This window comes from Aulonocara sp. 'chitande type north' Nkhata Bay, linkage group LG22 (genome assembly GCF_057382095.1).
Source record: "Aulonocara sp. 'chitande type north' Nkhata Bay isolate Kocher_YH1m ecotype deep benthic linkage group LG22, A_spYH_male_GT1.1, whole genome shotgun sequence".
Lineage (NCBI taxonomy): Eukaryota > Metazoa > Chordata > Actinopteri > Cichliformes > Cichlidae > Aulonocara > Aulonocara sp. 'chitande type north' Nkhata Bay.
In genome coordinates this window covers 2,463,230-2,490,683 of record NC_141364.1, presented here as the reverse complement: position 1 = coordinate 2,490,683, position 27,454 = coordinate 2,463,230, and the positions used below count along the sequence as shown (strand labels likewise).

The following is a 27,454-nucleotide window of genomic DNA, read 5'->3' as shown; positions in this document are numbered from 1 at the left end:
TCGACTCTAAATCAACATTATCCAGAACCAGCAGTTTCTCTATTACGATCAATAACTTCATTTCTTCCTCTGTGAAAAGTCTGGGCATCATCCTCGATAGTACTCTATCTTTCAATTCACACATTAATAATGTTACTCGGTCTGCATATTTTCAACTGCACAATATTAATCGTCTCTTTCACTTCTTTTCGGTCTCACTCAAAAATCCATCCACAAGCTCCAATGTGTCCAGAACTCTGCTGCCCGTATTATGCTTTTATGTTGCTTTTATTATTCTGCTGTGTACAGTGTCCTTGAGTGTTCTGAAAGGCACTTTCAAATAAAATCCAGCCTCAGATATACAAACCTGCACAAACACAAACAGTCAGCAGATGAACTGTTTGTGCTTAACAGGAAATGTCACTTTGACAGTTCCAGTCTTTTGTTCTTCTTCTTCACATAAAAACCGTTTTTAAGTTAAGATGTCGTCTTTATTAACGTTAAGACTTGTTCTGTCAAACATTGAATTAGACTGTCTGTCAGTCAGTCAGTGATTATACAATAAGATACTTTCACTGCTGTGTGGTAAATTTAAACTGATGATGGTGGTACTCTAATGTTTCCATTACTGCCGCCATCAGGCCAAACCTCGCTATGATGATAATTATTTAAAGTTGTAGTTATTCATGGACCACTACATTTTGTACATTTTCTTTGTACATTTACATATTTTACACTATTTAACCTTTTTATTTCAGTTTATTTATTTCAATATTTAAATCAACACACTGAAGTTACAGGTTGCAGACATGGTACTTAGAGGGTGGAGCTGCCTGCAGCTGTCTGTGGTGCTGAAGCTTTCAAACATTTCATACCAACACTGACTACAACTGTCACCACAGGGGGGCAGCATAGAGCCAGAGAGTGTTAGTGTAGCTGTTCAGCCCTATAGTAAGAAACAAGAAGACTGATGAAGGAAAAGCTTCTTCCACTGGTGTAACACACAGGTTTGTATGAAGTCACACTAACTAACCAGCAGTAACCCACATTTGATCAAAGCAGGGGCAGAACTTTAATAACAGGTTATAATGTGTCATCACAGTTGTTGTCAATCCAAACACACTTTCTGATTGTTGCTGTTTATTGTAAAAGAACAACACACTTGTGGTCTGACCTAATGCTGTAGTACAACAACAACTATACAAATGTGAGCTCAGTGCAGACTAGATGCTGACTCACTGCAGCCTCTTGTGGTACAAAGTGGTATTACATGAGCGTACAGGCTGACATCAGCTGGATGCTAACTTCAGTTCATATGTAGATGTGTTGAACGTGACGTCAGAGATGTTTTCTTCATATTCTGTTGATGTTTTTTAGTTTTGAAATATTTCAAAGTGTCTCCAAGTTAAATGTTGAACCTTTAATATAGCGACACTTAGAGCTCTGAAGCCGTTTTCTCTCTTTTACTATTCAACCAATAAGTTACTGAGTAAGTTATTTTATCTGTAATTAAAGTCATCAACACTTAAAGCTTTATATGAAATATTTGTTTTTCAAATCAAAATACAACTTCCATATAAAATGCAAAACTAAATATATATGACTCACATAACACAATTAACATTTAATGTCTTTCTGTCACTTTCACATACACAGAGGTATAAAAATGTCCTTCTGATGTTCCAGCTGATCAGAACCTTTAAAATTCTTATTAATCAAACATATTTTTTGCTGAACTTTTACAAACAAGACATTTACTGCAGTTTTAGGACCAACAGACTGATGAATAAACCAAGTAAAGCAAAGTAAAGACAAGCTGCACTTTGACTTTTATTAGAACAATTTGCTGGAACTACAGAGTAATGAAGTACTTCAAGGTTTTGTGTGGATGACTTCCAACCTTACTGTACAGCACAGAGCACAGAGGGACAATATATGTAATCAATATATGATGCAGAATGAACAAGTAAAGACTGTAAGCTGAGTCTGAGGCTCATGCAGGACATTTCATAGTGAGGTGTCTTTGGTTGGATTATTCAAACATTTACATCAAAGCACCAAACTCATTTCTCACAGATGAAGGGCTTTGAATCAGAATTATGGGAGATGGACTGTCTCCATCTCCCATAATAGTCACAGTAGACTCCATAGTAACCAGAATAAGGATCTGACCATCCTGTTGCCCAGAACCTGTCAGACAGATCAAATCTGATATGAAACTGGACTAAACTCATAACTATTGTCACATTCATATAAATATGCGTCTCTTTTGGAATATTTCCAATATTTGCTGTATTTCTTTCCCAGGTTTCTCGCCCACTTTCCCTCCTTTAGACTTTTCTCTGAGAATCATCATGCACACTAAAACAGCTTTCAAGCTTTGATGAATATGAAATCTTCCTGCTGTAAAAATGGAGAATAAAAAGAAGTCAGAGCTGACTTTCTGCTGTTTGAAACTGTTTTGTCAGCTGTTTACAGACATCACTTTGAAATGTGTGTCTATCAGGTCATATTTACTGAAGCTTCTTCCTTCATATGTTCTGAAGTTTTACAAACACCAAAGAAGAAGAGACAGGAATTCTCTGAAACACTTTTTGTTCTGTGAGAAAAGAAACATTACAGCACAAAAACATGAAGACAAATTGAACAAAGTGAAATGTGTCGGTCGCTGCTTTGAACATGTTTCAATCCTGATTCCTTCAAACTGACTTGTTGTAACTGAACGTCATCACAGACTGCAGATGAAGAGAGTTCAAGCACAGCTGTTCATTCAAAGGAGGATTTCTGCTTTTCTTTACATTCAGTTTGTGGGGCTGTTGGAAAATAGCTCAACTCATGTATTGCTGATCTATCTTCCAAAACATCCATGTTTCACTTCTAAATAATAACTCTGGAATAGAAACAAACTAATGTCTCACGTTTCTGTCAGCGCTGATCCATCCACCCATTCCCATTCATATCCTCCTGATGTCTGTTTGGCTCTCAGACCAATCCAGGACTCTCTTTTCATGTTCAGTTCATTGATAAATTCCTGTTTGAGAAGAGACACAAATATTGTCTCCAGTCATAATTCAGCACTTCTGTTGTAGTGACATCATCTTGTGAATATGTCTGAAGGAAGAATACAGGGAGTGCAGAATTATTAGGCAAGTTGTATTTTTGAGGAATAATTTTATTATTGAACAACAACCATGTTCTCAATGAACCCAAAAAACTCATTAATATCAAAGCTTGGAACACAGGTTCTCAATGGGGTTCAGATCAGGTGAACAAGGAGGCCATGTCATTAGTTTTTCTTCTTTTATACCCTTTCTTGCCAGCCACGCTGTGGAGTACTTGGACGCGTGTGATGGAGCATTGTCCTGCATGAAAATCATGTTTTTCTTGAAGGATGCAGACTTCTTCCTGTACCACTGCTTGAAGAAGGTGTCTTCCAGAAACTGGCAGTAGGACTGGGAGTTGAGCTTGACTCCATCCTAAACCCGAAAAGGCCCCACAAGCTCATCTTTGATGATACCAGCCCAAACCAGTACTCCACCTCCACCTTGCTGGCGTCTGAGTCGGACTGGAGCTCTCTGCCCTTTACCAATCCAGCCACGGGCCCATCCATCTGGCCCATCAAGACTCACTCTCATTTCATCAGTCCATAAAACCTTAGAAAAACCAGTCTTGAGATATTTCTTGGCCCAGTCTTGACGTTTCAGCTTGTGTGTCTTGTTCAGTGGTGGTCGTCTTTCAGCCTTTCTTACCTTGGCCATGTCTCTGAGTATTGCACACCTTGTGCTTTTGGGCACTCCAGTGATGTTGCAGCTCTGAAATATGGCCAAACTGGTGGCAAGTGGCATCTTGGCAGCTGCACGCTTGACTTTTCTCAGTTCATGGGCAGTTATTTGGCGCCTTGGTTTTTCCACACGCTTCTTGCGACCCTGTTGACCATTTTGAATGAAACGCTTGATTGTTCGATGATCACGCTTCAGAAGCTTTGCAATTTTGAGACTGCTGCATCCCTCTGCAAGATATCTCACTATTTTTGACTTTTCTGAGCCTGTCAAGTCCTTCTTTTGACCCATTTTGCCAAAGGAAAGGACGTTGCCTAATAATTATGCACACCTGATATAGGGTGTTGATGTCATTAGACCACACCCCTTCTCATTACAGAGATGCACATCACCTAATATGCTTAATTGGTAGTAGGCTTTCGAGCCTATACAGCTTGGAGTAAGACAACATGCATGAAGAGGATGATGTGGACAAAATACTCATTTGCCTAATAATTCTGCACTCCCTGTAAATGTGATGAAACATTTCTTCCATTGTGCAGAAATAAGAGAGAAATCCATCAGAGTGGAGACAGGAAGCAGATCAAAAACACAAGTAACAGATGACTGTCAGCTCCATCAAAGATCACACAGACATGAACAAACACACCCACCTGTTCCTCTTTGCTTTTTATCATCACCAGATCAGCTCCTTTATCCTGACAGGCTCTCCTGCTCTCAGACCAAGTTTTCCACTCAGTGGATTTAAAGTAGCAGCTGCATCCAAACCTCGTCCATTCTTCTGGACACCACTTCTCTTAAAGTCAAACACATGTTTTAAAGTCAGACTTTGTGTCCTGTTGTATCACATTAATCTTTGGTTCCTGTCATTTTCCCTGTAAATGCTTCATTTAAACTCAGGTTTTCTCTCTTATTCATAATGAACTGAAACTTACATTTATACAGAGAAACTGTTACACAGCATCAAACATTTAGGATTCAAAACAAAGACACAATCAGGTTATCACTGTGTAACACTGATGTTTTCTATCAGTTATTCAAACTTTATTACCTTCTATCTTCTCCTTCAGCTTCTTCACTTCTTCCTGTAGCTGACTGTGGTTTTTACTCAGTTCATCATAACGGCTCTGTAACTGAGTCAGGCTGGTTTTTGTGCCTTTACAGAAAAAAGATTCAAATTAAGTTAAAATGTTCTACAAATATATCTGTGATATAAGAACTTGGTGTTTGCTTACCTTGAAGTTCATCCTGGAGCTCACTCTTGTTCAAAGCATCTGAAATATTTCAGTGAAACCAAAATAAAATAAAATAAAATAAAATGAGTGAAACGTTGAACAGAAATAATCTTCTTCCTCTGCTTTGTCAAATATCAATAAGAGTCAGAAACTTGCAGCCATTGTTCTTTAACATGTCCTGTGGGTGGAGGTGTTAGAACTACAGGAAATCTGATGAGCTAAATACGTATCAACTGTGAACAAAAACCACTGACAAGATTCAGAATAATTGTGCTTCAGTGTGGAGGAAGAAGGTGAAGAGTCAAACAGCATTTCTACACCTGTAGTCAGAGATGTTATCTACATGCTTTGAAAGAATAGATTCGGACTCATGTGACATGTGCCTGTTCTCACTGAAAATATGTCTTTTTACATTCAGTCAAAGCTGCTCTGAGGCTTCAACACTTCCTCTTTCTGCTTATTTATAATTAATAAATGTTTCTTCCTGCAGCTTCCAGGAACTTCCTGCTTTCAGACGTCCTTTTGCAGGCGTCTCTGTTCTCACATCATAGATTTGTGATGTTTCTGCTGATCCAGCATTAAGTCTGTCACAGCTCCACCAGGAGCTAAAGGTCAGCTGAAGATCATCAACTGATTTAAAACATAGAATCAAACCACCTTAAAATCCAAACATCAGCAGCTGCTGGGAGTTTTCTCTGTGTTGTTGTTTTTGTTATTGTGGAGTCTTTACCTGATAATATAAAGAACCTCGAGGCAACTGTTGTTGTGATTTGATGTAATAAAAAAAGATTAATTGATATATCCCAGCAGATGAATGGAGCTAACATTAGCTTGTTAGCTACCTGCTTAATACACCAAGTGAACTAACTAGTCGCACAATGACAGACGGCCACTGTCTAACATAGTGTGGCTGCACCTGCATCAGTCTGCAGCAGATGCTGCTGCCTGTCTGCTTTGTTGATGTAATCACAGAATCACCGTGTTGAGTGAAGAGTTTGAAGGAACAACAAGAACATTCACTCCACAACACACACAAGATATGAGCCAGGAATCATGCACACAGACACACACCTGCTAATCAGTGCTAAGTAACAGACTCATGAAATACTAGAAGCTCAGTCAGCAAAACCAACGTGTTGGTCAGGCTGTACCACACAGCAGCTCATATTATTGATCAGAGAATTCCATTTAAAATGCCACCGTGCAGTTTTTATGAAGAGGAAACTATCCTTAGAGACCAAAACTCATTTGGTCCTGAATGGAAACATGTTTTTACTGCAGCAAAGGTGCTCATTTTAACATGGGAGTCTGTGGGGACTGACTCGCTTTCAGCATCAGCCTCCAGTGGTCATTAAAGGAACTGCAGTGTTTGCTGCTTCTGTGTTGGCTTCATGTACCTTCCTTGAAGGAAGCACATGACATTATAGTAACACGTTTGCTGTTTGTGTGTTTTCCAGTGAAGTAGGAGAAACTCTGCAGTGTGGGAACAGGAACTAAACACAATCAGGTCTGCAGCATCAAATCATTTCACTTCTAATGTTCAAAATCAAACATCTAACATATTGGAATCAAATTCCTCACAGCGTGTCATGATTCCCACCACAATCAGCAGATACAGCACTCCCAGGTTCACTTCAAAAGCTCTGAACCAGCTTCTTCTCACAGCTGGAAGCTTCTTCTCGGTGTGAACATCTACAAAGATAAAACAAAAAGTCCATTTATGAAGCACTAATGAGAGACTTTGGAGCTTTTTATTAATCCTCACTGTAGGAATGATCCCAGTAGAAAGTAAATCAGATTTACCAAACAAATTAGTCGAGTTTGTTAAAAAGTTACAGGAACTCAAACAAGGACAAAGTAACATTAGTCCATTCCAGCTGTTGTGATCGGTCGGTGCATTTCTGGCCACTTCTTGGTCGCAGCTTTTGAATAGATCAGTGAGAGAAAAACAATCCTCCTCTCAATATAAGGACTAAATGAGCAAAACTATCCTGATGGACGTGAGGGAACGTAGAAAGAAGTGTAGAAACCTGAGGGACAAATATGGAGGAGAGTCCCAGAATATTAGTTTGTATGATGATCATCTGCACGCGGGTCAGAGCTGTGAGGAAAGTGTAATGCTGAGGAACAACCATGAACTGTGGAAACTTTAAAGCTGATTTATAACAGAGTGGTGCTGGGTGTGTGTTACTCTGTGTTTGTGCTTCAGTTACACTCAGTTAGCTTTCTGCTAGCTGTTTCCATCAGTTTGCTTCTCTCCTCTCTACACTCACTCATACTGCATTTTGATGCAGCTGAACTCACAATGAATCTGCATCTTTCTGTTCCTGTTGTCAGACCACAGAACAACTATGACCTACTGATTTAAACGTGCTGCATTAACTACAGGGGGAAGCTGCTAACACACTGCAGCTGCATACCAAGCTGCTGCTCTGCACCTCTGAAAGACGCATTTTTGGAAGCACAACATTGTCGGACAAACTCGACATTCACATATGTTTAAAACAATGACTGTGTGGACAATCTGGCTGTATTTACAGTCATGTTATCACTTGGAGAGGAAGCAGAAAGAGCTGTGCTGCTCCTATTGGCTGCTTCTCTCTGCCACTCACAGACCTCTTCCTGAAAGCAGAGCAGCAGCTGAACCAGTTTGACTTGAAGCCACAGACACTGAAACAGTCAGATGGTTAGAAACGGAGCTCCTAACTGGGAGTAAACAGGCCCAGTGCAACAAATGATCTGTGTGCCAGTTTGGACTGGAAACATATTCTGGGCACATGTGACACGAACACTAATATGTCTTAAAGTGGTCGGATATCAGAGCTTTAAAAGACACTGAACAACACTTTCATCACCAACATTTTCTTTGGTTTTGTCACTTTGATGATTTCCTGCTTACCAGCTTCTTGTAGGCCAACGTCAGGGTGCTGCTCTCCATCATCTAACACCTCCACCTCACTCTGCTCTCTCACTCCTCCATCCTCCTGGGACCCTCTGCTGTATTTCACCCTGAAATCTTCAACACTTTGAATTTCTGTAGACATTTTGAGCTGAAAGATCTTTGAGCAGCTTCACCGTCTGTCTGTGTCTTTAAGTCCGACAGCTTTGAAGAGAAAACAAAGAGGAAGTAAAACAGGACGAGTCACAGTTCTTCTGACACGTCATGATACGTGTAAGAGTCAGTTATGAAGCACTGCAAACAACATCCTGCAAGACCTCCAGTTCCATTATATAAATTAAAAATGCTGAAATTCCATTAATACAGTAATTAAATCATTAAAAATGATAAGTGACAGAAACTTGCAGTAGCTTAAATACATTTGTGGATTTCAGTGGGATCGGGAAACCATTTAGTGCTCATTAAAATACCTCCAACAACTTGTTTTTAATATTTGCTGCTTATCATATCACAAACATACAGGTTTAACTCAGCAGCTGCAGTATGTTTATAATAACACGGCTTTGTTAGACGCTGCCTTCTACAAACTGTAAGTACATCGAAGCAGCAGAGAGAAGAAGTGTTTGTGACACAGGAAATATGTCAGAGTGAACTATTTATTCATCTTTATTTTTACCAGCACAGAAACTAACAGGGCAGCGTGGTGCTGCAGTGGTGAGCACCATCACTTCTCAGAAAGAGAGTTCCTGTTTTGGGTGGAGTCTTTCTGTGTGGAGGCTCATGGTCCTGGTCTGTGAGCCAGCGTTTGTGTTTGACGTCTGATTCTGGTTCATTTCATGTTCTGAGGTGAAGTTTTGGTCATGATTGTTGTGTCTTTGTTTGTGTCCCAGGTCTTAGTTTGTTATCTAGCCTCAGGTTTTCTGTTATCATCCCTCCTCTGTGTCCCCGCCCTCTTCCTGTGTTAGTATCTCTCTGTGAAGTCAGTCTTGTCTCCATGCTGATTGGCCTGTTCCCCAGTCGTGTCTCTGTGTTTCTGCTGTTTCCTGTTTTACTCTGACAGTCTCTCGTCCTGTGTGCATCTTGTTTAGTTTTGCTTCCTGGTCTCGTTAGTTTGATTATGTTCAGCTTTGTTCCCACCTGTGATCTGTTCCCTTGTGTTTCTTCTCACAGCCTCCTTCATTCCCTCCAGCTGTGTGTTCGTCTGTTTAGTATTTCTTGGTCTAGTTATGGTGTTTTTGTAGTCAGTAATAAATTGTCTTTAAGTTTGGTTTCTGTCTCCGACTCCCACATTTTATCTGCTATCCTGCCTTGCCTCACACAGCGGTACATGACAGGAGATCTCGAGCACTAAAATAAAGCAGCAGACTCCGACCTACAAGTGGCAGCAAGTAGCCGTTTCCTTTCTTGAGGAAAAGCTGAAGTGGAAGCGTTGGCTCACCCCTGGTAGGAGCACATTTTCAGTGGTACTCACCGGGCTCTAAGGGGTCCTCAAAGATGCCGTGTTCGTCCACTTGCTGCCCCGCCTGCACCTGATGCTCTGCAGCTGAAAGTGGGCATCATCCACCCATCTCTGGTTGCTCACAGGGGTTGATCAGCCTCTCCGCTGCCCGCTCATTGGCCTGCCTCCTCATAAGCTCTTCCACCTCGATCCTCAAAGAGTTTCCTGTCTGGGGCCATCAGAGGCTCAATTATCCGGTTTCCCTTTTTCCTTCACCAAGAAGAAAAAAGTGCAGATTTCCTTCTCACGTGGAGCAACAACCTATCACCAGCTGCCGACTCCACCTGGATGATGCCGTTTTGCTCGCCGGAGATTTTACGGGCCGGCTCATCACAGGCTCTTCAGCTGGAATGATGTTGCATCAGCAGCTCCAAACTCTCCTGTTTCCTCAGGCCGGAGGAGACGACGCTCCTACTATCCTCCCTCTGTGAGTAAAACTGACGATTAGACTCTGCTCTTTGTTCCCACCTGTGGTCTGTTCCCTTATTGTTTGTATTCATTGTCTGCATTCCCTTGTGTTGCTTGTTGTTGGGTCTGAACATACGACCCTGCTGGATTCAGACCACGAGAGACTGCAAACAGAACACAAGAGCCACTGGTACGGTTTGCTTGCAAGGGGAGATTGCCTCCCAGAACTGACACAAGCTCCCTGTAGCCAACTCCAAACTCCCCTCACAGCCTTTTATTCAGAGAACACACACTGTGAATGTGTTTGTATATGTGTGTGTGTGTCTGTATACGTGACTTCCTGCTACACAACATCTGTTTACAACCGTTTAACAACATCCCTATTCATAAAAGGGTCATCTCCCCCCACCCTGTATATGGCTTAACCCCCTTAATGGTCCCCCATATACAAGCATAGGTGAGCCCATGAAGGGCAGGAAGTGGACGTTCCCGAGCAAATAAGCAAACCAGACTCTTTACCTGGAATGTGCCTGCAGTTGAACACTATAGCTGTAGCCTCCCCCACCATCCTACATGCAGGGAGGAGAACAGAAACAAGAATATCTTCAATCATGCAGTTTAAACAAGGTTCACAATTCGAAGCACAACAATGACAATTTTTAACAAAGTCACTCCAACACTTGTCATGATCTCCCTCATCCCTCCGGCTGTGTGTTCTAGTTAGTGTTTCCTGGTTTACTTGTGATGCTTTTGTAATCAAGAACACCATAACTAGCGCAGCAGCCAGACCCTGAACTTCAGCAGGTAACTGATGAGCAGTCAGGCTGCAGCCTCCGTCTCCACCTGTTCATGCTTCTATGATAGAATCACTGGATAGACCCAGAACAAGCTGGAGAAATTAGATCTCTTGGCTGGCCTGGGAACACCTTGATGTTCCCTTGGATAAGCTGGAGGAGGTGTAACTTCCGAGTATCCTGAGTCCTCTGAGTTATCCAGCCAAGCCCCAGCAGGGCTCCTGTCTGCCTCCAAGTCTCCAGAGAGACTCTGCCTTTGCAGCCAATCTTCAAAGCAGCCCCTCCACTGTTAGCAACACGTCCGACCTCCAGAGACGTTCTTTCATCTCCTCCATTTTCATACTGTCCACATGTTCTGAGCCTCTTCTCCTCTCTGCTTCCGGGCCAACCCCACCATTGTTTTTGTTCTTTTACGTTTCTGCTCTCTGGTTTTCATTTTAGTTCTGGGTAAAAATCTTCTTACCGACTGCTGTTACCGTCAAATCTGAGCTTCTCTTGGTCGACTCTAAATCAACATTATCCAGAACCAACAGTTTCTCTATAACGATCAATAACTCGCCGGTCTCTGTTTCTTCCTCTGTGAAAAGTTTGGGTATCATCCTCGACAGTACTCTATCGTTCAGTTCACACATTAATGATGTTACTCAGTCTGCATATTTTCAATTGTGCAACATTAGTTGTCTCTGTCCTTTCCTCACTCCACATGCCGCTGACATTCTTGTTCACAGTGTTGTTACTGCTCGGATCGATTACTGTGATTCATTTCTTTTTGGTCTTACTCAAAAATCCATTAATGAGCTTTAATGTGTCCAGAACTCTGCTGCTCGTATCATCACCAGGACCCCTTCTATAGATCTCATCACTCCCAGTTAGATATCACATCATTGTCAAAATACTTTTGTACACATTTAAGGCTGTTCATCATCTGTCTCTGATGATGATCCCGTCTCGGTGTCTTAGATCTCCTTCTTCTCTTTCTCTCTCTAGCCCCGCCCCCTGTCTTGCCACCGTGGCTTTCAGCTGCTCTGCTCCTCGACTCTGGAGTTCACGACCTCCTGATTTAAGAAATATCTCTTCCTTCTCTCTCTTTAAGTCTAGACAAAAACTCACTGGTTCAAAATAGCTTATCCCACATAACCTCTCCACTCTGCTATGTTAAATTAGTTTTATGCCTTATGACTTTATGATTGTGTAAACTGCCTGCTTTTCTGTTGCTTTTATTATTCTGCTGTGTACAGTGTCCTTGAGTGTTCTTCAAATAAAATGTTGTAAAATGAAAGTGATGATGGTGGTACTCTAATGTTTCCATTACTGCCACCATCAGGCCAAACTTTGCTATGATTATAATTATTTAAAGTTGTAGTTATTCTGGGACCACTAACTTTTGTACATTTACATATTTTACACTATTTAACCGTTTTTGTTTTTAAAGAAAAGCAGAACGATGTGCAGCCAGAGTTTATTTCAATGTTTAAATGAACACACTGAAGTTACAGGTTGCAGACATGGTACAGAGAGGGTGGAGCTGCCTGCAGCTGTCTGTGGTGCTGAAGCTTTCAAACATTTCATACCAACACTGACTACAACTGTGACCACAGGGGGGCAGCATAGAGCCAGAGAGTGTTAGTGTAGCTGTTCAGCCCTATAGTAAGAAACAAGAAGACTGATGAAGGAAAAGCTTCTTCCACTGGTGTAACACACAGGTTTGTATGAAGTCACACTAACTAACCAGCAGTAACCCACATTTGATCAAAGCAGGGGCAGAACTTTAATAACAGGTTATAATGTGTCATCACAGTTGTTGTCAATCCAAACACACTTTCTGATTGTTGCTGTTTATTGTAAAAGAACAACACACTTGTGGTCTGACCTAATGCTGTAGTACAACAACAACTATACAAATGTGAGCTCAGTGCAGACTAGATGCTGACTCACTGCAGCCTCTTGTGGTACAAAGTGGTATTACATGAGAGTACAGGCTGACATTAGCTGGATGCTAACTTCAGTTCATATATAGATGTGTTGAACGTGACGTCAGAGATGTTTTCTTTATATTCTGTTGATGTTTTTTAGTTTTGAAATATTTCAAAGTGTCTCCAAGTTAAATGTTGAACCTTTAATATAGCGACACTTAGAGCTCTGAAGCCGTTTTCTCTCTTTTACTATTCAACCAATAAGTTACTGAGTAAGTTATTTTATCTGTAATTAAAGTCATCAACACTTAAAGCTTTATGTGAAATATTTGTTTTTCAAATCCATCATACAAAAATTAAATACAACTTCCATATAAAATGCAAAACTAAATATATATGACTCACATAACACAATTAACATTTAATGTCTTTCTGTCACTTTCACATACACAGAGGTTTAAAAATGTCCTTCTGATGTTCCAGCTGATCAGAACCTTTAAAATTCTTATTAATCAAACATATTTTTTGCTGAACTTTTACAAACAAGACATTTACTGTAGTTTTAGGACCAACAGGCTGATGAATGAACCAAGTAAAGCAAAGTAAAGACAAGCTGCACTTTGACTTTTATTAGAACAATTTGCTGGAACTACAGAGTAATGAAGTACTTCAAGGTTTTGTGTGGATGACTTCCAACCTTACTGTACAGCACAGAGCACAGAGGGACAATATATGTAATCAATATATGATGCAGAATGAACAAGTAAAGACTGTAAGCTGAGTCTGAGGCTCATGCAGGACATTTCATAGTGAGGTGTCTTTGGTTGGATTATTCAAACATTTACATCAAAGCACCAAACTCATCTCTCACAGATGAAGGTCATTGATTCAGAATAATATGACCGTGTCCATCTCCCATCATAGTCACAACAAGCTGCATAGTAAGCCAAACTGTCACTCTGCTGTCCTGCTGCCCAGAAGCTGTCAGAGAGATCAAATATGATATTAAACTGGACTAAATTGTTTCTGCTTTTCTTTACATTCAGTTTGTGGGGCTGGTGAAAAAACATTTCAACTCATGTTTTGCTGATCTAACTTCTATGTATGGTTCTGATAACTTCTGGAATAACTGCGACAGCATTGTAATATGAAATAGTCTCACGTTTCTGTCAGCAGTGATCCATCCATCCATTTCCATTCATGTTTCTGAGAAGTGCGTTCCAGACCAATCCAGGACTCTCCTCTCATGTTCAGTTCATTGATAAATTCCTGTTTGAGAAGAGACACAAATATTGTCTCCAGTCATAATTCAGCACTTCTGTTGTAGTGACATCATCTTGTGAACATGTCTGAAGGAAGAATAAATGTGATGAAACTTTTCTTCCATTGTGCAGAAATCAGAAAGAGCCAAAGAATCAATGAATATCAGCTCCTCCTGTCGCTCAATAACAAACTCAGCTAACATTTCATTTTACTGAGTTTCATTTAACAAAAACAAAGAAAGAGAGAATTATATTTACCATCCAATTTACCAATAAACTCTACATTTCAATCAAGTATTTTGTTCCATAAATTCCTCTTTGCTTTAGAAATTTGTTAAATAAAATGTCTGAATTTGCAACATTACATTTGAAATGTTAAAAACATAAACTCTCAATATGGAAACAAAATAACCAAACACAGAAATCCATCAGAGTGGAGACTGGAAGCAGGTCACAGACTGACAGCAGGTCAAAGACACAAGTAACAGATGACTGTCAGCTCCATCAAAGATCACACAGACATGAACAAACACACCCACCTGTTCCTCTCTGCTGTTTATCATCACCAGATCAGCTCCTTTATCCTGACACAGTTTTCGACTCTCATACCAAGTTTTTGTCTCATTGAACTTAAAGTAACAGCTGCTTCCAAACCTCGTCCATCGATCAGGACACTTCTCTTAAAGTCAAACACATGTTTTAAAGACAGATGTAATTTCACTGAGTATCAAACTGAAAAAATCTGTATTGTGCATGTATTATTATAGTTATATTCTCCTTTCCCCCCAACATGATTTAAATTCATTTGAACTCAGCACAAAACATTTATAATTAAAAATGATTCAGTCAGGTGATCAGTGTGTAAATCTGATGTTTTTAACATTTGTTTAACATCTCTAACCTACTACTGTGTCCTGTGGCTTTCTTCATCCTGTAGCTGTTTAGATTTTTAGATAATAATCATATCATAACTGATCTATAGCTGCTGCAACTGACTGTTGTCGGCTTCATACTGAGAAACAATTGATGAAACAGTCAAAGAACTTGATAAACATGTTTTTACTTATTTGTTTTTCTTACCTGCACAGTTGTTGTTTTGGTTCTGCAGCTGCTGTTTTATCAAAGTAACTAAAATATGTGTTTAGAAATTTAACAAGAAACAGACTGAAAACATGAAATCTACAACCGTGAAACACAACAACATCACAACAATGACTGAAAATCACAATCACACTTTTGTATTCACTGTCTTTGTAATTTACATGTGGATGTTTCTCCTCTGGTGGAAACAGAAGTGAAGCGCACAGCTGAAAATAATAAACTCATAAATGTCACTCTGCCAGGAAATCTTACTGCATTATCAAATATTTATCAGCCAATCGTTTAAACTCATCTGAAAAATCAGATATGCATCATAGAGAACAGCAGGAAAAGAAACAACAACACGTAAAACTGTTTTCAGCATGAAATGATGTTGGTCTGGCTGAAAGCAACTGAAATATTTAAACAGGTATCACAGCAACATCAGAAAAGCTCAGTGAGAGATTCAAACAGAAATAATCTTCTTCCTCTGCTTTGTCAAATATCAATAAGAGTCAGAAACTTGTGCAGCCATTGTTCTTTAACATGTCCTGTGGGTGGAGGTGTTAGAACTACAGGAAATCTGATGAGCTAAATACGTATCAACTGTGAACAAAAACCACTGACAAGATTCAGAATAATTGTTCTCGGTGTGGAGGAAGGTGTTAGAAATGAAGTCAGAGATGTTATCTTTAGGTTTTTGAAAGAACAGACAAGCTGCCGTGGGAATCAACACTTCCTCATATCAAAGGTGTTTCCATGTGATCAGGTACTTCCTGTATTTGCTGTGGCAGAAGGACACGTTCTGGTTGTGAAGCTGCATGTTTGTTGGCTGCTGGGATTCAGTATCAGTCATACATTCATTTGCAGCCAAGATCCCATCTTTGTAGCTCAGACTGCTGAAGACTCACACTGACTGCCTGCAGCATCTCATATAGCACACACAGCATCAGTGTCTATGATACAGTAACAGACTGAACTTTGACCTGTTGTTATGACTGTCATCATATTTGTGTCATTTTGTGTAACTGCTGTGTTTTTCTGTCCTTCATGCAAAGCTCTGCATGCTGCGCCTCAGCTGTGACTGAATGAGAGGATGATAACGGGCATGTGCAGGTACTCTGCTGTGATTGGTGCACCAACATGCTGCCTAATGATTACATAAAGAGCCAAGATGGCCGCCGTCTGCAGACGACTCATTCAGCTTTTCCTTGTTCCAACCTGCCACACCTGTGCAGCTCTCACTCTGTGTTTCCTGTTTCACTCTGAAGGAGTTTGTAGGGCTGAGCTGCCTTTGACTGGGAACAGTTTCTCCTGTTTATGTCAGTTTGGGAGGTCAGCTGAAGCTTATTTCTCTGATACTATTTTTATCAGTTGCATTTGTTGATCTCTTTAATAATTAGAGTATATATTGACAATAACACCCAGTCCAGTCAAAGGAGTCCCTCAAACCAGTGTTATCCTTATGCCAACAACAAACAGGGATAAATGGGGAGGGTTGTGTCAGGAAGGGCATCTGGGGTACAATTCAAACATATAGATAATCACTAAGATTCCTGCACTGGTGGTGCTGTTGCTCAGCAGTTTGCCAACAGTGAGAGAGAGGGAAAGGCTAAAATATAGAGGTGATCTCAGATACTCTAAACATAGAAGTAAGACTGATAAATGGAATGATGTGGCTGATATATCCAAATGAAGGAAGGTAGATTTGTGTGCAGAAGACCAGATAGAAGGGAAGCAAGGCCTGGAGCACTTACGTTCACACTGCAGGTCTTAATGCTCAATTCCAATCTTTTGATCAAATCCTATTTCTTTTGTCTGGTTGTTCACACTACAAATAAAATGTGATGGCAAACGCGCTCTAGTGTGAACTGTTCACGGCCCTCAAAGCTGCCCGCATGAGCAAAAGAAGACGTCACACACAACGCGCTCTGTTTACGGAAATAAAAATGGCGGCTTCAGAGCTAGTAGGTGTTGTTGCAGCAGTCTATCAATTTCTGCACAGTCGTAACCAACACAATTTTCACAAATTAATTACAGAAAGAAGGACACTGAAAAAAAGAAGAAGAAAAAGACAGCCTGTGATTTAACAATGACCTTGTTTGGAGCAGTGGCTGCTACCACCGTGCAGAGGTGTATATGGACACGGAGTCGTTTAACTTGAATAGAATTGTTTCACCATATGCCAATCAAGTCCAAAACCTCAGTTTCTGTCCATTGACTCGCTTCGTCTCCAGTTTCTGCTGCCATGCTTCCTCGTTTGTCTTCTCTGGCACTAATAATAGGCGTCTGTCTTGTGTCAGTGACGTAAAAGACGGATGACATGACCATTCAAACAGCAGTTGCTTTCTAAAACATCAGATATGTATCGGATTCAGTACCACATACGAAAGTGACCCAGGTCCCATTTGAAAACATCGAATTTGTGCTGTTCAAACTGTCATACCATGATCGGATACGAGTCGCACAGGGTCAAAAAAGTCAGATTTGATGAGCTTTCACCTGCAGTGTGAACGTAGCCTTAGACGAAGTCAAGCAGTTCTGCCAATAAGGAAGGATAATCTTGAAAGAAGAGTATCTAAGCAGTGTTGTGGAGGTGACGGGAATGCTCTACACAATCATGGATTTGAAGCTGCAAGTTGAAGGTATGATGTTGATATTGTCAGTGTGTGAACCCCACAGGTTGGAGGTCAGTTAGAGGAGAGAGGAATTCTGGAGTAAGGTGGATGCAGTGGAAGAGCCACTTTGTCCAAGAGTGGTGATTGGAGCAGACTTCAGTGGACATGTAGTTGAACAGAGGTGTTGGGTAGGAATAATGTGAAGAAGAGAAATGTAGAAGGACAGATGGTACTGGACCTTTTAAAAGAAAGGATGGAAATGGCAGTGGTGAACATAAGTTTCAAGCAGACACAGGAACACAGGCCGGTAGAGAGGAGCACACAGAAGGACGAGATCTTATTGTATCTTATCTTACAGTGTATGGAGAGGATGATGATCCCAGCTAACATCAGGAGGCACAGCACTGCTAGACCCAGTGTAGCACATCTGAAAGAGCCCTTCTGGACTGAAGGACTCTTAGTCTTTGGTCCTGTTAGAAAACAGTGCAGATGTTGGTTTGTGGTCATTTCGTGTCACTGCCTTTAATAGACCTGTGGTTGTGGTTGGATGAGCTCAACTTCACAAAAGAATCAGATACCAAAATATATCTTTATTGTGATTAACCCTCAACCAACCAAACTATTTATGCAAGACGTCAACTGACTAAAGTTATAGAGCGGGTCATTTATGACCTTACATTTTAGAGTAATATATTCTAAGTGGCTCTTTATTTTTTTATCATACACATACTGTTTTTATTAGCTGTCAAACATATTCTAACCTGATATCATTACTTTTGTTTTATTAAAAAACCCCAAAAAAAGAAGAAGAAGCGGTCTTGTTTAGAAAGAATACGTTTTCTGAAACTGCACTTGTGTCTGAAAGCTAGCAGCTGTTCCTGCACACAGAGCTCAGCAGCAGGCAGATAGTATTTGAGTAACAGTTACAAACATTGTCTGAACATCCCTGAAAGCAGCAGCGTTGTCCATAACCATCCACTGTGCTGGTTTATCATTAAGTCTAAATGTGTTTTCTATGCAGAGCCAACTGTATAAACAGGTAATATGAAGAAATCATGCTGCATAAGAAAAGAGCAAATCAGGTAAAAGGTTCATACAGCACATGGAGATGATTGATGGGCTGCAGTTCATTGGGATTAAAAGCTGACTGTAACAAACTGGAAGTAAACAGATTATTACAGGTGACTTACCTCCTCCTTGTGATTGAATTCCAGTGTGAGCAAAGTCTGCACTGTCGTAGATACACGTAGTATAGATATCCACCTCCCTCTGCTCCCACTCTGCTCCGTCCTCCTTTCTGCTGTTTCTCACCTTCTTTGATAGATCTGGTTTGGCATAGATATGTGAGGACATGTTGAGAGGACTGAGACACTGAGCAGGAGCTTAAACTGCACTCTAACCGTTGTGCACTGCTAACTCTGGCAGATACAATGATATACTGTCCTGACACTGATGTCACTTTTGGCCGGCCTTCTTCCTGCTTTCAGAACGGAAGAAACTTTTCAGAAGCAACAAAGAAGCACAAACCCACAAAACCTCGGCTGTGCTGAGAGGAGCATTTCTTTGTCTTTATATTTGTAAAGCCTGAGACAAACTATAAAAACACTTGTTTAACAAAAGAATAAGTGCATTTTGATCTGCTCAATAAAAAGTGAGCTTAGAGATATGGTAAATGGTCAATGACCTGTATTTGTATAGTGATTTACTTGGTCCCTAAGGACCCCAAGGCGCTTTAAGCATCCAGCCACTCACACACACATTGACACAAGCTACACTGTAGCCACAGCCGCCCGGGGCGCACTGGCAGAGGCGCCAGCACAAACAAATTCAGCCTTTCGCTTGTACTTTCTCAGCTCCACTTTTATTTCTGTTGCATTTTAGAGAAACACACCATTTTGACTGCTTAAGATTGTAGATGCTTTCATTAGATCATCTCTCAGTCACTGAGCACTAAAACAATGATGTGACTGTAATGTTCCCATTACTGCCACCATCATGCCAAATATTATTTAGGTATTTTTCAGATTTCCTTTTCCTTTTGTTCAAGACCTGGCAAACATGGGGACCAGCCAATGGTATCAATTCCTTTAAAAATGTATTGATTTATATATATATATAAAAAAAGATCTAATATTGATTTTCACCTTTTACCATTTCAGACAGATTTTTTCAGATTCTCTGAGCCTTCTGATGTTATTATGCACTGTAGATGATGATTCTTCTGTAATATATACTTTATATAAATTTAATTTCTAAATTTAAGTACTGAATAAGTAATCTTAAGGAGTGTGTGATTTCATGATGCTTGTAATTGTAATGTGAAGGCTGTGTGCAGGCATGAATGGTGAAATGGAGGACCCAAAGTGCAGACTCCGGAGACAAACTGAACTCAAAAACAAACTCCCGAGGTCAACGGCCCAACAACACAAAAGTCCAAAAAACAGTTCAGGAGGCCGACCGCAAAGCCAGTGATGGCGATAGAGCAGGTCCCGAGGCCGGCCGCAATGAGGACATGCGTGGGAGCCGCAGGAGGTGGCGCTGCAGGCACCGGCGTGGGAGCCGCAGGAGTTGGCGCTGCAGGCGCCGGCGTGGGAGCCCCAGGAGGTGGCGCTGCAGGCGACGGTGTTACTCAAAAAGTAACAAACTTCCAAATAACCTTACGCAGACAGACAGAACACAGCAAGCTGAGGGTAGTTTGCGACACAGACAGATGTATACACAGGGCTTAAATACACAGAGTGGGCAATCAGGGAATGAGAGACAGGAGGGAAACACAGCTGGGGCAGCTCAGGCCTGACGAGACAAAGGAAGCAAAACCAGATGCATTACATGAGACAAAGACTTTCAAAGTAAAACAGGAAACATAACACAGAAACACAGACTTGACACAGGGTACAGCAGACCGGGAAGACAGCAACTATGGATCACAGACAGAAAACCAGACGACTACAACTCTAACAAAACCCACACAGAACCTAAACTAAGAATAATCCTATAACCCATAAGTCACAGCTGGAATTTAATAAAATCAACAAAATCAAAGAACCAAAACAAAAACACTGGGTCGATGACCCAGCACCCTAACAGTATCCATCTTTATTCACTTGTTATATACCTTATGGGAAAATGTAATGAAAACTATAAAATGTGCTGTTATAAAGTCAGATTGTATAAAAACAGAACTTATTTCTTATTATCTTTAAATATTTAATAATTTAATCGTCTTTATTATTTTTTTTTTTAGTTTCAATATATATATGAACCAAAACTGTCACCACAGGGGGGCAGCATAGAGCCAGAGAGTGTTAGTGTAGCTGTTCACCCCTATAGTAAGAAACAAGAAGACTGATGAAGGAAAAGCTTCTTCCACTGGTGTAACACACAGGCTTGTATGAAGTCACACTAACTAACCAGCAGTAACCCACATTTGATCAAAGCAGGGGCAGAACTTTAATAACAGGTTATAATGTGTCATCACAGTTGTTGTCAATCCAAACACTTTCTGATTGTTGCTGTTTATTGTAAAAGAACAACACACTGGGAGTACAGAGTGTGTATGGGGAGTATGTGTGCTGCATTTATTTGTGTGTGTCTCTATGATAGGTGATTTGTATCTGTGTACATGAGGGTAGGAATGCATGTTTGTGTCTTCTTAGAAGCTTGGAAAGAAAAGCGTCTGGACTTCTTTAAGTTGCTTGAAGACGTTTTCACCTGTTCTCTCTGTTGAAAATGTGAACATTGGCATCCTCGAAGGAGTGTCCTTTAGATGCAGATGGACAGAGTCTTGTCCCGTGGAGGTGGCTCTTGTGTCTGTTTGTCTATGTCTGTCAGGTCAGGTATTAAACTTCACCTCTCTCAGTACATGTTGCTCCCCTGTGGTTTCTCCACTGGCTGCTGGCTGAGCCCCGCGCCTATGACTCTACTCAGCTCATTTCTACAGTGGGATGCAAACGTTTGGGCAACCTTGTTAATAGTCATTATTTTCCTGTATAAATCGTGGTTGTTACAATAAAAAATGTCAGTTAAATATATCGTATAGGAGACACACACAGTGATATTTGAGAAGTGAAATGAAGTTTATTGGATTTACAGAACGTGTGCAAGAATTGTTTAAACAAAATCAGGCAGGTGCATAAATGTGGGCACCACAAAAAAAGAAATGAAATCGATATTTAGTAGATCCGCCTTCTGCAGAAATTACAGCCTCTAAACGCTTCCTGTAGGTCCCGATGAGAGTCTGGATTGCGGTTGAAGGTATTTTGGATCATTCCTCTTTACAGAACATCTCTAGTTCATTCAGGTTTGATGGCTTCTGAGTATGGACAGCTCTCTTTAACTCACACCACAGGTTTTCAAGGTTTTCAGGTCTGGGGACTGAGATGAACGTTCCAGAACGTTGTTCCTCTGCATGAATGCTTTAGTGGATTTTGAGCAGTGTTTCGGGTCGTTGTCTTGTTGAAAGATCCAGCCCCGGCGCAGCTTCAGCGTTGTCACGGCTTTACAAGTAATGGCGTTACCAACGGCGTTACTTTTTTCAGTAACGAGTAATCTAACTAATTACTATTCCTATCGTTACAACGCCGTTACAGTTACTAACAAGAAAATGTGGTCCGTTACTATTTTTCAACAAACAGACGGCTGAAGCTGTGTTCAGCATCTTATAATTATACCCTGGACCCCAGAGGGTTAAACATTTTTTTAAAGTAACGCAGTAGTTACTTTTCAAGTAATTAATTACTTTTAGAATATTGTAACTCAGTTACTAACTCAGTTACTTTTTTGAAGAAGTAACTAGTAACTATAATTAATTACTTTTTCAAAGTAGCTTGCCCAACACTGGTAATGACATGTTCCTTAATAGAGCTACTCAGTCAGTATTAAGACTTTTTGTAATACACAAGTTTTATTCGCCACAATGAGTCCAGGACAGGTATTATATGTTTTTGGTAGAATGCCTCTGAGTGATTATAGAAATCAGTTGAAATCCTTTATGCATTCTTGGTGCATGCAGAGGTGCCTCTAAGTTAGGCAGATAACTGGTTGGTGCCCAAAGGCAATAGCACCAGCAGGGGGCCCCTTAGGACTGACAATAATAATAATAATAATAACGGATTGGATTTATATAGCGGTTTTCAAGGCACCCAAAGCGCTTTACAATACCACTATTCATTCACACACTGGTGGAGGCAGCTACAGTTGTAGCCACAGCTGCCCTGGGGCAGACTGACGGAAGCGAGGTTGCCATATCGCGCCATCGGCCCCTCTGGCCAACACCAGTAGGGTAAAGTGTCTTGCCCAAGGACACAACGACCAGGACAGAGAGCCCGGGGATCGAACCGGCAACCTTCCGGTTACAGATGCGCTTCCCAACCCCCTGAGCCACGGTCGCCTGTGGACAAACCAGACACAGCAGCAATGTACAAAGTTTGCAGTGACAGTTAGAGACATGACCTTACTAAGGGGCCCCAGCTGTCTCCATTCAGTCATACTGCAAGGGTCATTTATGAATCATTCTACACAAACATAAGCACTGATGCCAGCCAGTGAAAACTAAGGTGAGATAGACCCTCGGGCAGATATTCTTTTGGACACATGTACCAGAACAAATACAGCATCCCACGTTATCTTTCGCTGTCTTACACACTTGCTATAAATGCTTAAACTGCTGCAACTGTCATTATTGAAACCTGCTGCTGAAATCAAATTTAGAATGAGACAACACATTTTAACAGTAAACCATGAATTAAGAGACAAGTCAGCTTATTTTGCCTCATGTTTACTAATGTCCTTCATCCTGAATCCTTCCATAGCTGCTGTGTCAGAGCTTCACCAGGTGAGGTCTCCACAGCATTGGTGTTGTGTAGTGATGTTTCGATGCTTACCACAAAACACACACAGATCACAGATGAACATCCTCCCCACTCCGCCACCCAGCAAAACATGCAGTGTCTACCTTCTTTAATATATATGTTTGTGTATGAGTTCTTGGTATTTTTGTTCCTGGTGAGTCTCTGGGAGTGTACTCAGAGCCTTAGGATAAGTTCAAAACTTGAAGGATTTGAGGAGTCTTTCTTCAGGTAAAAGAAAATGCAGTACACACAGTATGACATTGACCCTTAGACAAGTGCTTGCTAAGGCTAATGCTATTCTGACACTTTCACCTGAGAAAAAGTGACCCAGCAGACAGAAGTAGACAACACATCAGTACAACAGTGCAATTCGAATGATTCTACAACTCAACCGAAAGCTCTTGAATCCAGTCGAGATTTTCCATCTGCCTAATTTCAGTCAATTTACCAATTACTATGAAAATGGGGTCCTAGAAATTACAGCAAAAAAAAAAGGAGCATGTTAGATCACTGGGATTCAGTACAGTACAAATGCCTTATTGTTGTGACCTTAAATAGTTAAAGCCATGAGTATGTTATTTACCACGTGTGGGACCTCGGTGCTAATGATTAACAGATTTTAATCAGTGTGGTGTGGTTTGAATAAAGTTGGCAAAATGTTGCTGGAAAGTTCTGTTTTCTTTTTTTTTCTTCAAGAGGCAATAAAGAGCAAGGTAGGGACTGACGAGGATGCTACTCTTCAGTCTTTGGTATGCAGTGATGAGGCCATCATACTGCTGATGCCTGAAGATCTGGACAATGAGTGCCAAGCCCACCATGACTGAGTGGAGCTCGGAGACCAAGAGAAAAATGGCAGAGAGCCATTGAGCAAGAGAAAAGCCATGCAGAACATTGACAACTCAGGTGAGCTTATAGGGAAGAAGATTTAAGTGTGAATCTGTTTTTCCCCTGTGAATATCACTGGAAGCAGTGATATTCTGATGCAAAAGGATGCAGGAAAATGTTCTGTATTCCTAATGTTGGACCTCACCAGCCTTTGCAGCCCTTACATTCTAATGAATGCTCTTGGTCCTCTTTCAACATTTGTAAAATCGTCTATCAGCAACCTCTGTCATGATCCTGGGTCCTTTTGACCCAGCGTTTTGTGTTTTCTCTTCGCGATTTTGGTTCTGTTCTTCCTCTGGTTAGTGTTTACTCTGTTCTGCCCGTGTGTTCCTGTATCTAGTCCGCGTTCTTAGTTTGTGTCCTTTCATGTGTAAGTTCCTGTTTTATTGTGAAGGTCTGTGTCTTATGTGAGTGTTTTCAGTTTGCCTCCCTAGTCTCGTCATGTTAATTACTCCCAGCTGTGTCCCCACCTGTATGTATCCCCCTGTGTTCTCTGAGTGTATTTAAGTTGTGTCTTCTGTCATAGTAGTTGCTGGTTCGTCTGTGTTGTTTCCCCTCGGTCTCCCTGCGTCTCTCCGTGTATAGTTCTCCGGATCTCCCTGCATCTTCGGTTCTGGTTTGTGTTGTTAGTTTACCCAGTTTAGGTTTCAGTTTCATGTTCCTAGCGCCCTTGTTGTTTGCATTTTTGTTGTTAATAAACACTCACCTGCACCAGAGCTGCCGCCTTTTGGTCCTATATAATTCCACACGGCTTGCCCCCGCAAACCGTGACAGAACGAACCAGCCACCATGGACCCAGCGGCAGTAAATCCGTCCGAGGAGCTCCAGGACGACATCACATACAATGTGGAGATCCTTCTCAGCCTATGGCTGGAACATCCCCCGGAAGAGCTTCGCCGCGCAGCAGAAGACCGGCTGCAACGGCTCTTTTCCGGCCTGCCATGGCTATTGGACTCGCTTCCTCCGACCATGCAGGCTTTTCTCCGGCTCACACCGCACCTTCTCTCAGCCACTCCTGCCTCGCTGCCCGACTCGCCGGATGTGATCTTGCCCGGCCTGTCGGAGCCGTCTGCGGGGAGGAGACGCCAATCGCGCCGCAAGCGCGCCACCCCACAGCCGGACGTTCGGGCTTCTAAATCGCCAGCTGTGGTGAGTGAGGACTCTTTTTCATTTTCGGACTGCATGACTGTTCATTCAGGGGCTGCGTTTTGTGTGGCGGATATCAACGCGAGCTGCTTATCGCCTGTGCAGCTACCGGCAGCTAAGTTAGCTCCCCCGCAGCCACTCTCAGCTCAGTTTCCTGTGCTTCCTTCAGTTCAGTCTCCGGTGCCACCCTCAGTTCAGTCTCCGGTGCCACCCTCAGTTCAGTCTCCTGTGCCACCCTCAGTTCAGTTTCCAGAGCCTCCCTCAGTTCAGTTTCCAGAGCCTCCTGTAGCGCAGGCCCCAGTAGCTCCAGTGCCGCCTGTAGCGCAGGCCCCAGTAGCTCTGGCTCCAGTATCATCGGCTTCACTCATTCACTCCGTGCAGGGAGAAAGTTTAATTTCACCTCAAGGTGCTTTTCCTGGTTCAGCCGCCATTGGCACTGTTTGCCGCTCCAGGGCTTCCCCAGAGGCTAGGTCCCAGTCCTCAGCTGATTCTGGACCCCTGGAGTTTAAGCAGCCACCTGGGAAGTGCCCCGTGTCAGTGCTGTCTGAGCAGGGCCAGTGCTCAGCACAGCACCCATTTCCTTCATGTCTGCCAGTGGACTCCATGCCTGCTGGCTTTGTGATGGCTTCTGCTGGAGGGTCCAAGGGGCCCGTCCAGCCTTCGTCTCGTGTCTCCGCTGGAGGATCCGAGGGACCGCTCCAGTCTTCGTCTCGTGTCTCCGCTGGAGGGTCCGACGGACCGCTCCGGTCTTTGTTTCCTGTTTCCGCTGGAGGGTCCAAGGGACCGCTCCGGCCTTTGTCTCCTGTTTCAGCTGGGGGGCCCGAGGAGCCCGTCCAGCAGCCTTCCTCGTCAGCTGGTGGTTCCGGAGAACCACACCAGCCTCATGCCTCGTCGGCTGGAGGGTCCGAGGGGCCCGTTCAGCCGCCTGTCTCCGCTGGAGGGTCCGAGGGGCCTGTCCAGCCGCCACCTGCGGCCGCCTCGTCGTCGCCTGGTCCAGCTTCATCAGAGTCTTCATCCTCGTCTGGTCCGGCCTCATCAGAGTCTTCATCCTCGTCTGGTCCGGCCTCTGCTTCTGCTACGTCTGGTCCGGCCTCTGCTTCTGCTACGCCTGGTCCGGCCTCTGCTTCTGCTACGCCTGGTCCTGCGGCTGTTAAGCCGCCGCCCAAGCCTCGTTCTGCACCTCGATATCGCCGGCCATTTTCCGGGCCACCTGCTGGACGTCACCGCCGTCGGGGTCGGTCCCCTGAACTGCTCCGTGGTCTCCTTCGTCGCCGCCGCTGCCTTCCGCACGGCCGGCCCCCGGACCGCCATCGCCTGAGTGGCCGCCGTTGCCTTCCGCACGGCCGGCCCCCGGACCGCCATCGCCTGAGTGGCCGCCGTTGCCGTCCGCACGGCCGGCCTCCCGAACTGTATCCACGTCGCCGCCGTTGCCGTCCGCACGGTCGGCCCCCCGAACTGTTTTGGACTCCTGTGCTGTTGGCCCCCTGAACTCTTCTGTTTTGGACTCTGTTTTTTCCTGTGTTCTGGTGTGCTTCGTTTCTTTTGGTTTTGGGCTCGTTTTTTGTTTTTGTCTTTTGGCCTTCTGGTGCTCCGGTTTTGTTTTGCTTCGAGCCCTCCGTCCTGGACCCCCGCCGCCCGCCCTGGTCGGGTTGTTTTCTGTTTTTTCTGGCTGTTTTGTTTCTTGTTGGGCTGTCTGGAGCCAGCCTTTGAGGGGGGGGGGGTACTGTCATGATCCTGGGTCCTTTTGACCCAGCGTTTTGTGTTTTCTCTTCGCGATTTTGGTTCTGTTCTTCCTCTGGTTAGTGTTTACTCTGTTCTGCCCGTGTGTTCCTGTATCCAGTAAAATACGGAGAGTGTCCTAAACGGCCAGAAGAGGGAACGATGTGACACCAAGGGTGAAGAATTAGTCTGACAGACAGCTCACCCAAACAGAGAAAAACATCTTTGCTAAAGGCTTGAATTTTGTTGTCACGCTAAGACAAATCCCGCTAGTAGAGCTGATCACAGCCACAGAAACAGCAATTTGAAAAAAACAATATTGCAGAAGTGGAAGCAGAGCAACTACGAACACAAGTTTCGTCTCAGCAATGCAAAGCCCCCAGCATCCAA

The 27,454-nt window shown here is 42.6% G+C and overlaps 1 protein-coding gene across 3 annotated transcripts in view; it reads right to left on the bottom strand.

Annotated features, from left to right (window-relative positions):
- The window catches only part of LOC147303168 (C-type lectin domain family 4 member E-like), a 47,409-nt gene extending 28,591 nt beyond the window's left edge, over positions 1-18,818 (bottom strand). Inside the window, exons 1-7 of one of the 3 annotated variants that reach the window (XM_086281385.1) lie at positions 18,656-18,818; positions 17,822-17,935; positions 4,994-5,032; positions 4,810-4,914; positions 4,412-4,554; positions 2,898-3,010; positions 2,043-2,169 (exon numbers count right to left, since the gene is read on the bottom strand). In XM_086281385.1, coding sequence (XP_086137511.1) covers positions 2,043-2,169; positions 2,898-3,010; positions 4,412-4,554; positions 4,810-4,914; positions 4,994-5,032; positions 17,822-17,935; positions 18,656-18,818 — 804 coding nt within the window. Of the gene's footprint in view, positions 1-2,042; positions 2,170-2,897; positions 3,011-4,411; positions 4,555-4,809; positions 4,915-4,993; positions 5,033-13,349; positions 13,487-13,667; positions 13,775-14,306; positions 14,447-14,847; positions 14,896-17,821; positions 17,936-18,655 lie in introns of those variants that run through there. The other 2 variants (XM_086281387.1, XM_086281386.1) reach the window with 2 other exon arrangements.
- Positions 18,819-27,454: the final 8,636 nt, after the last annotated feature.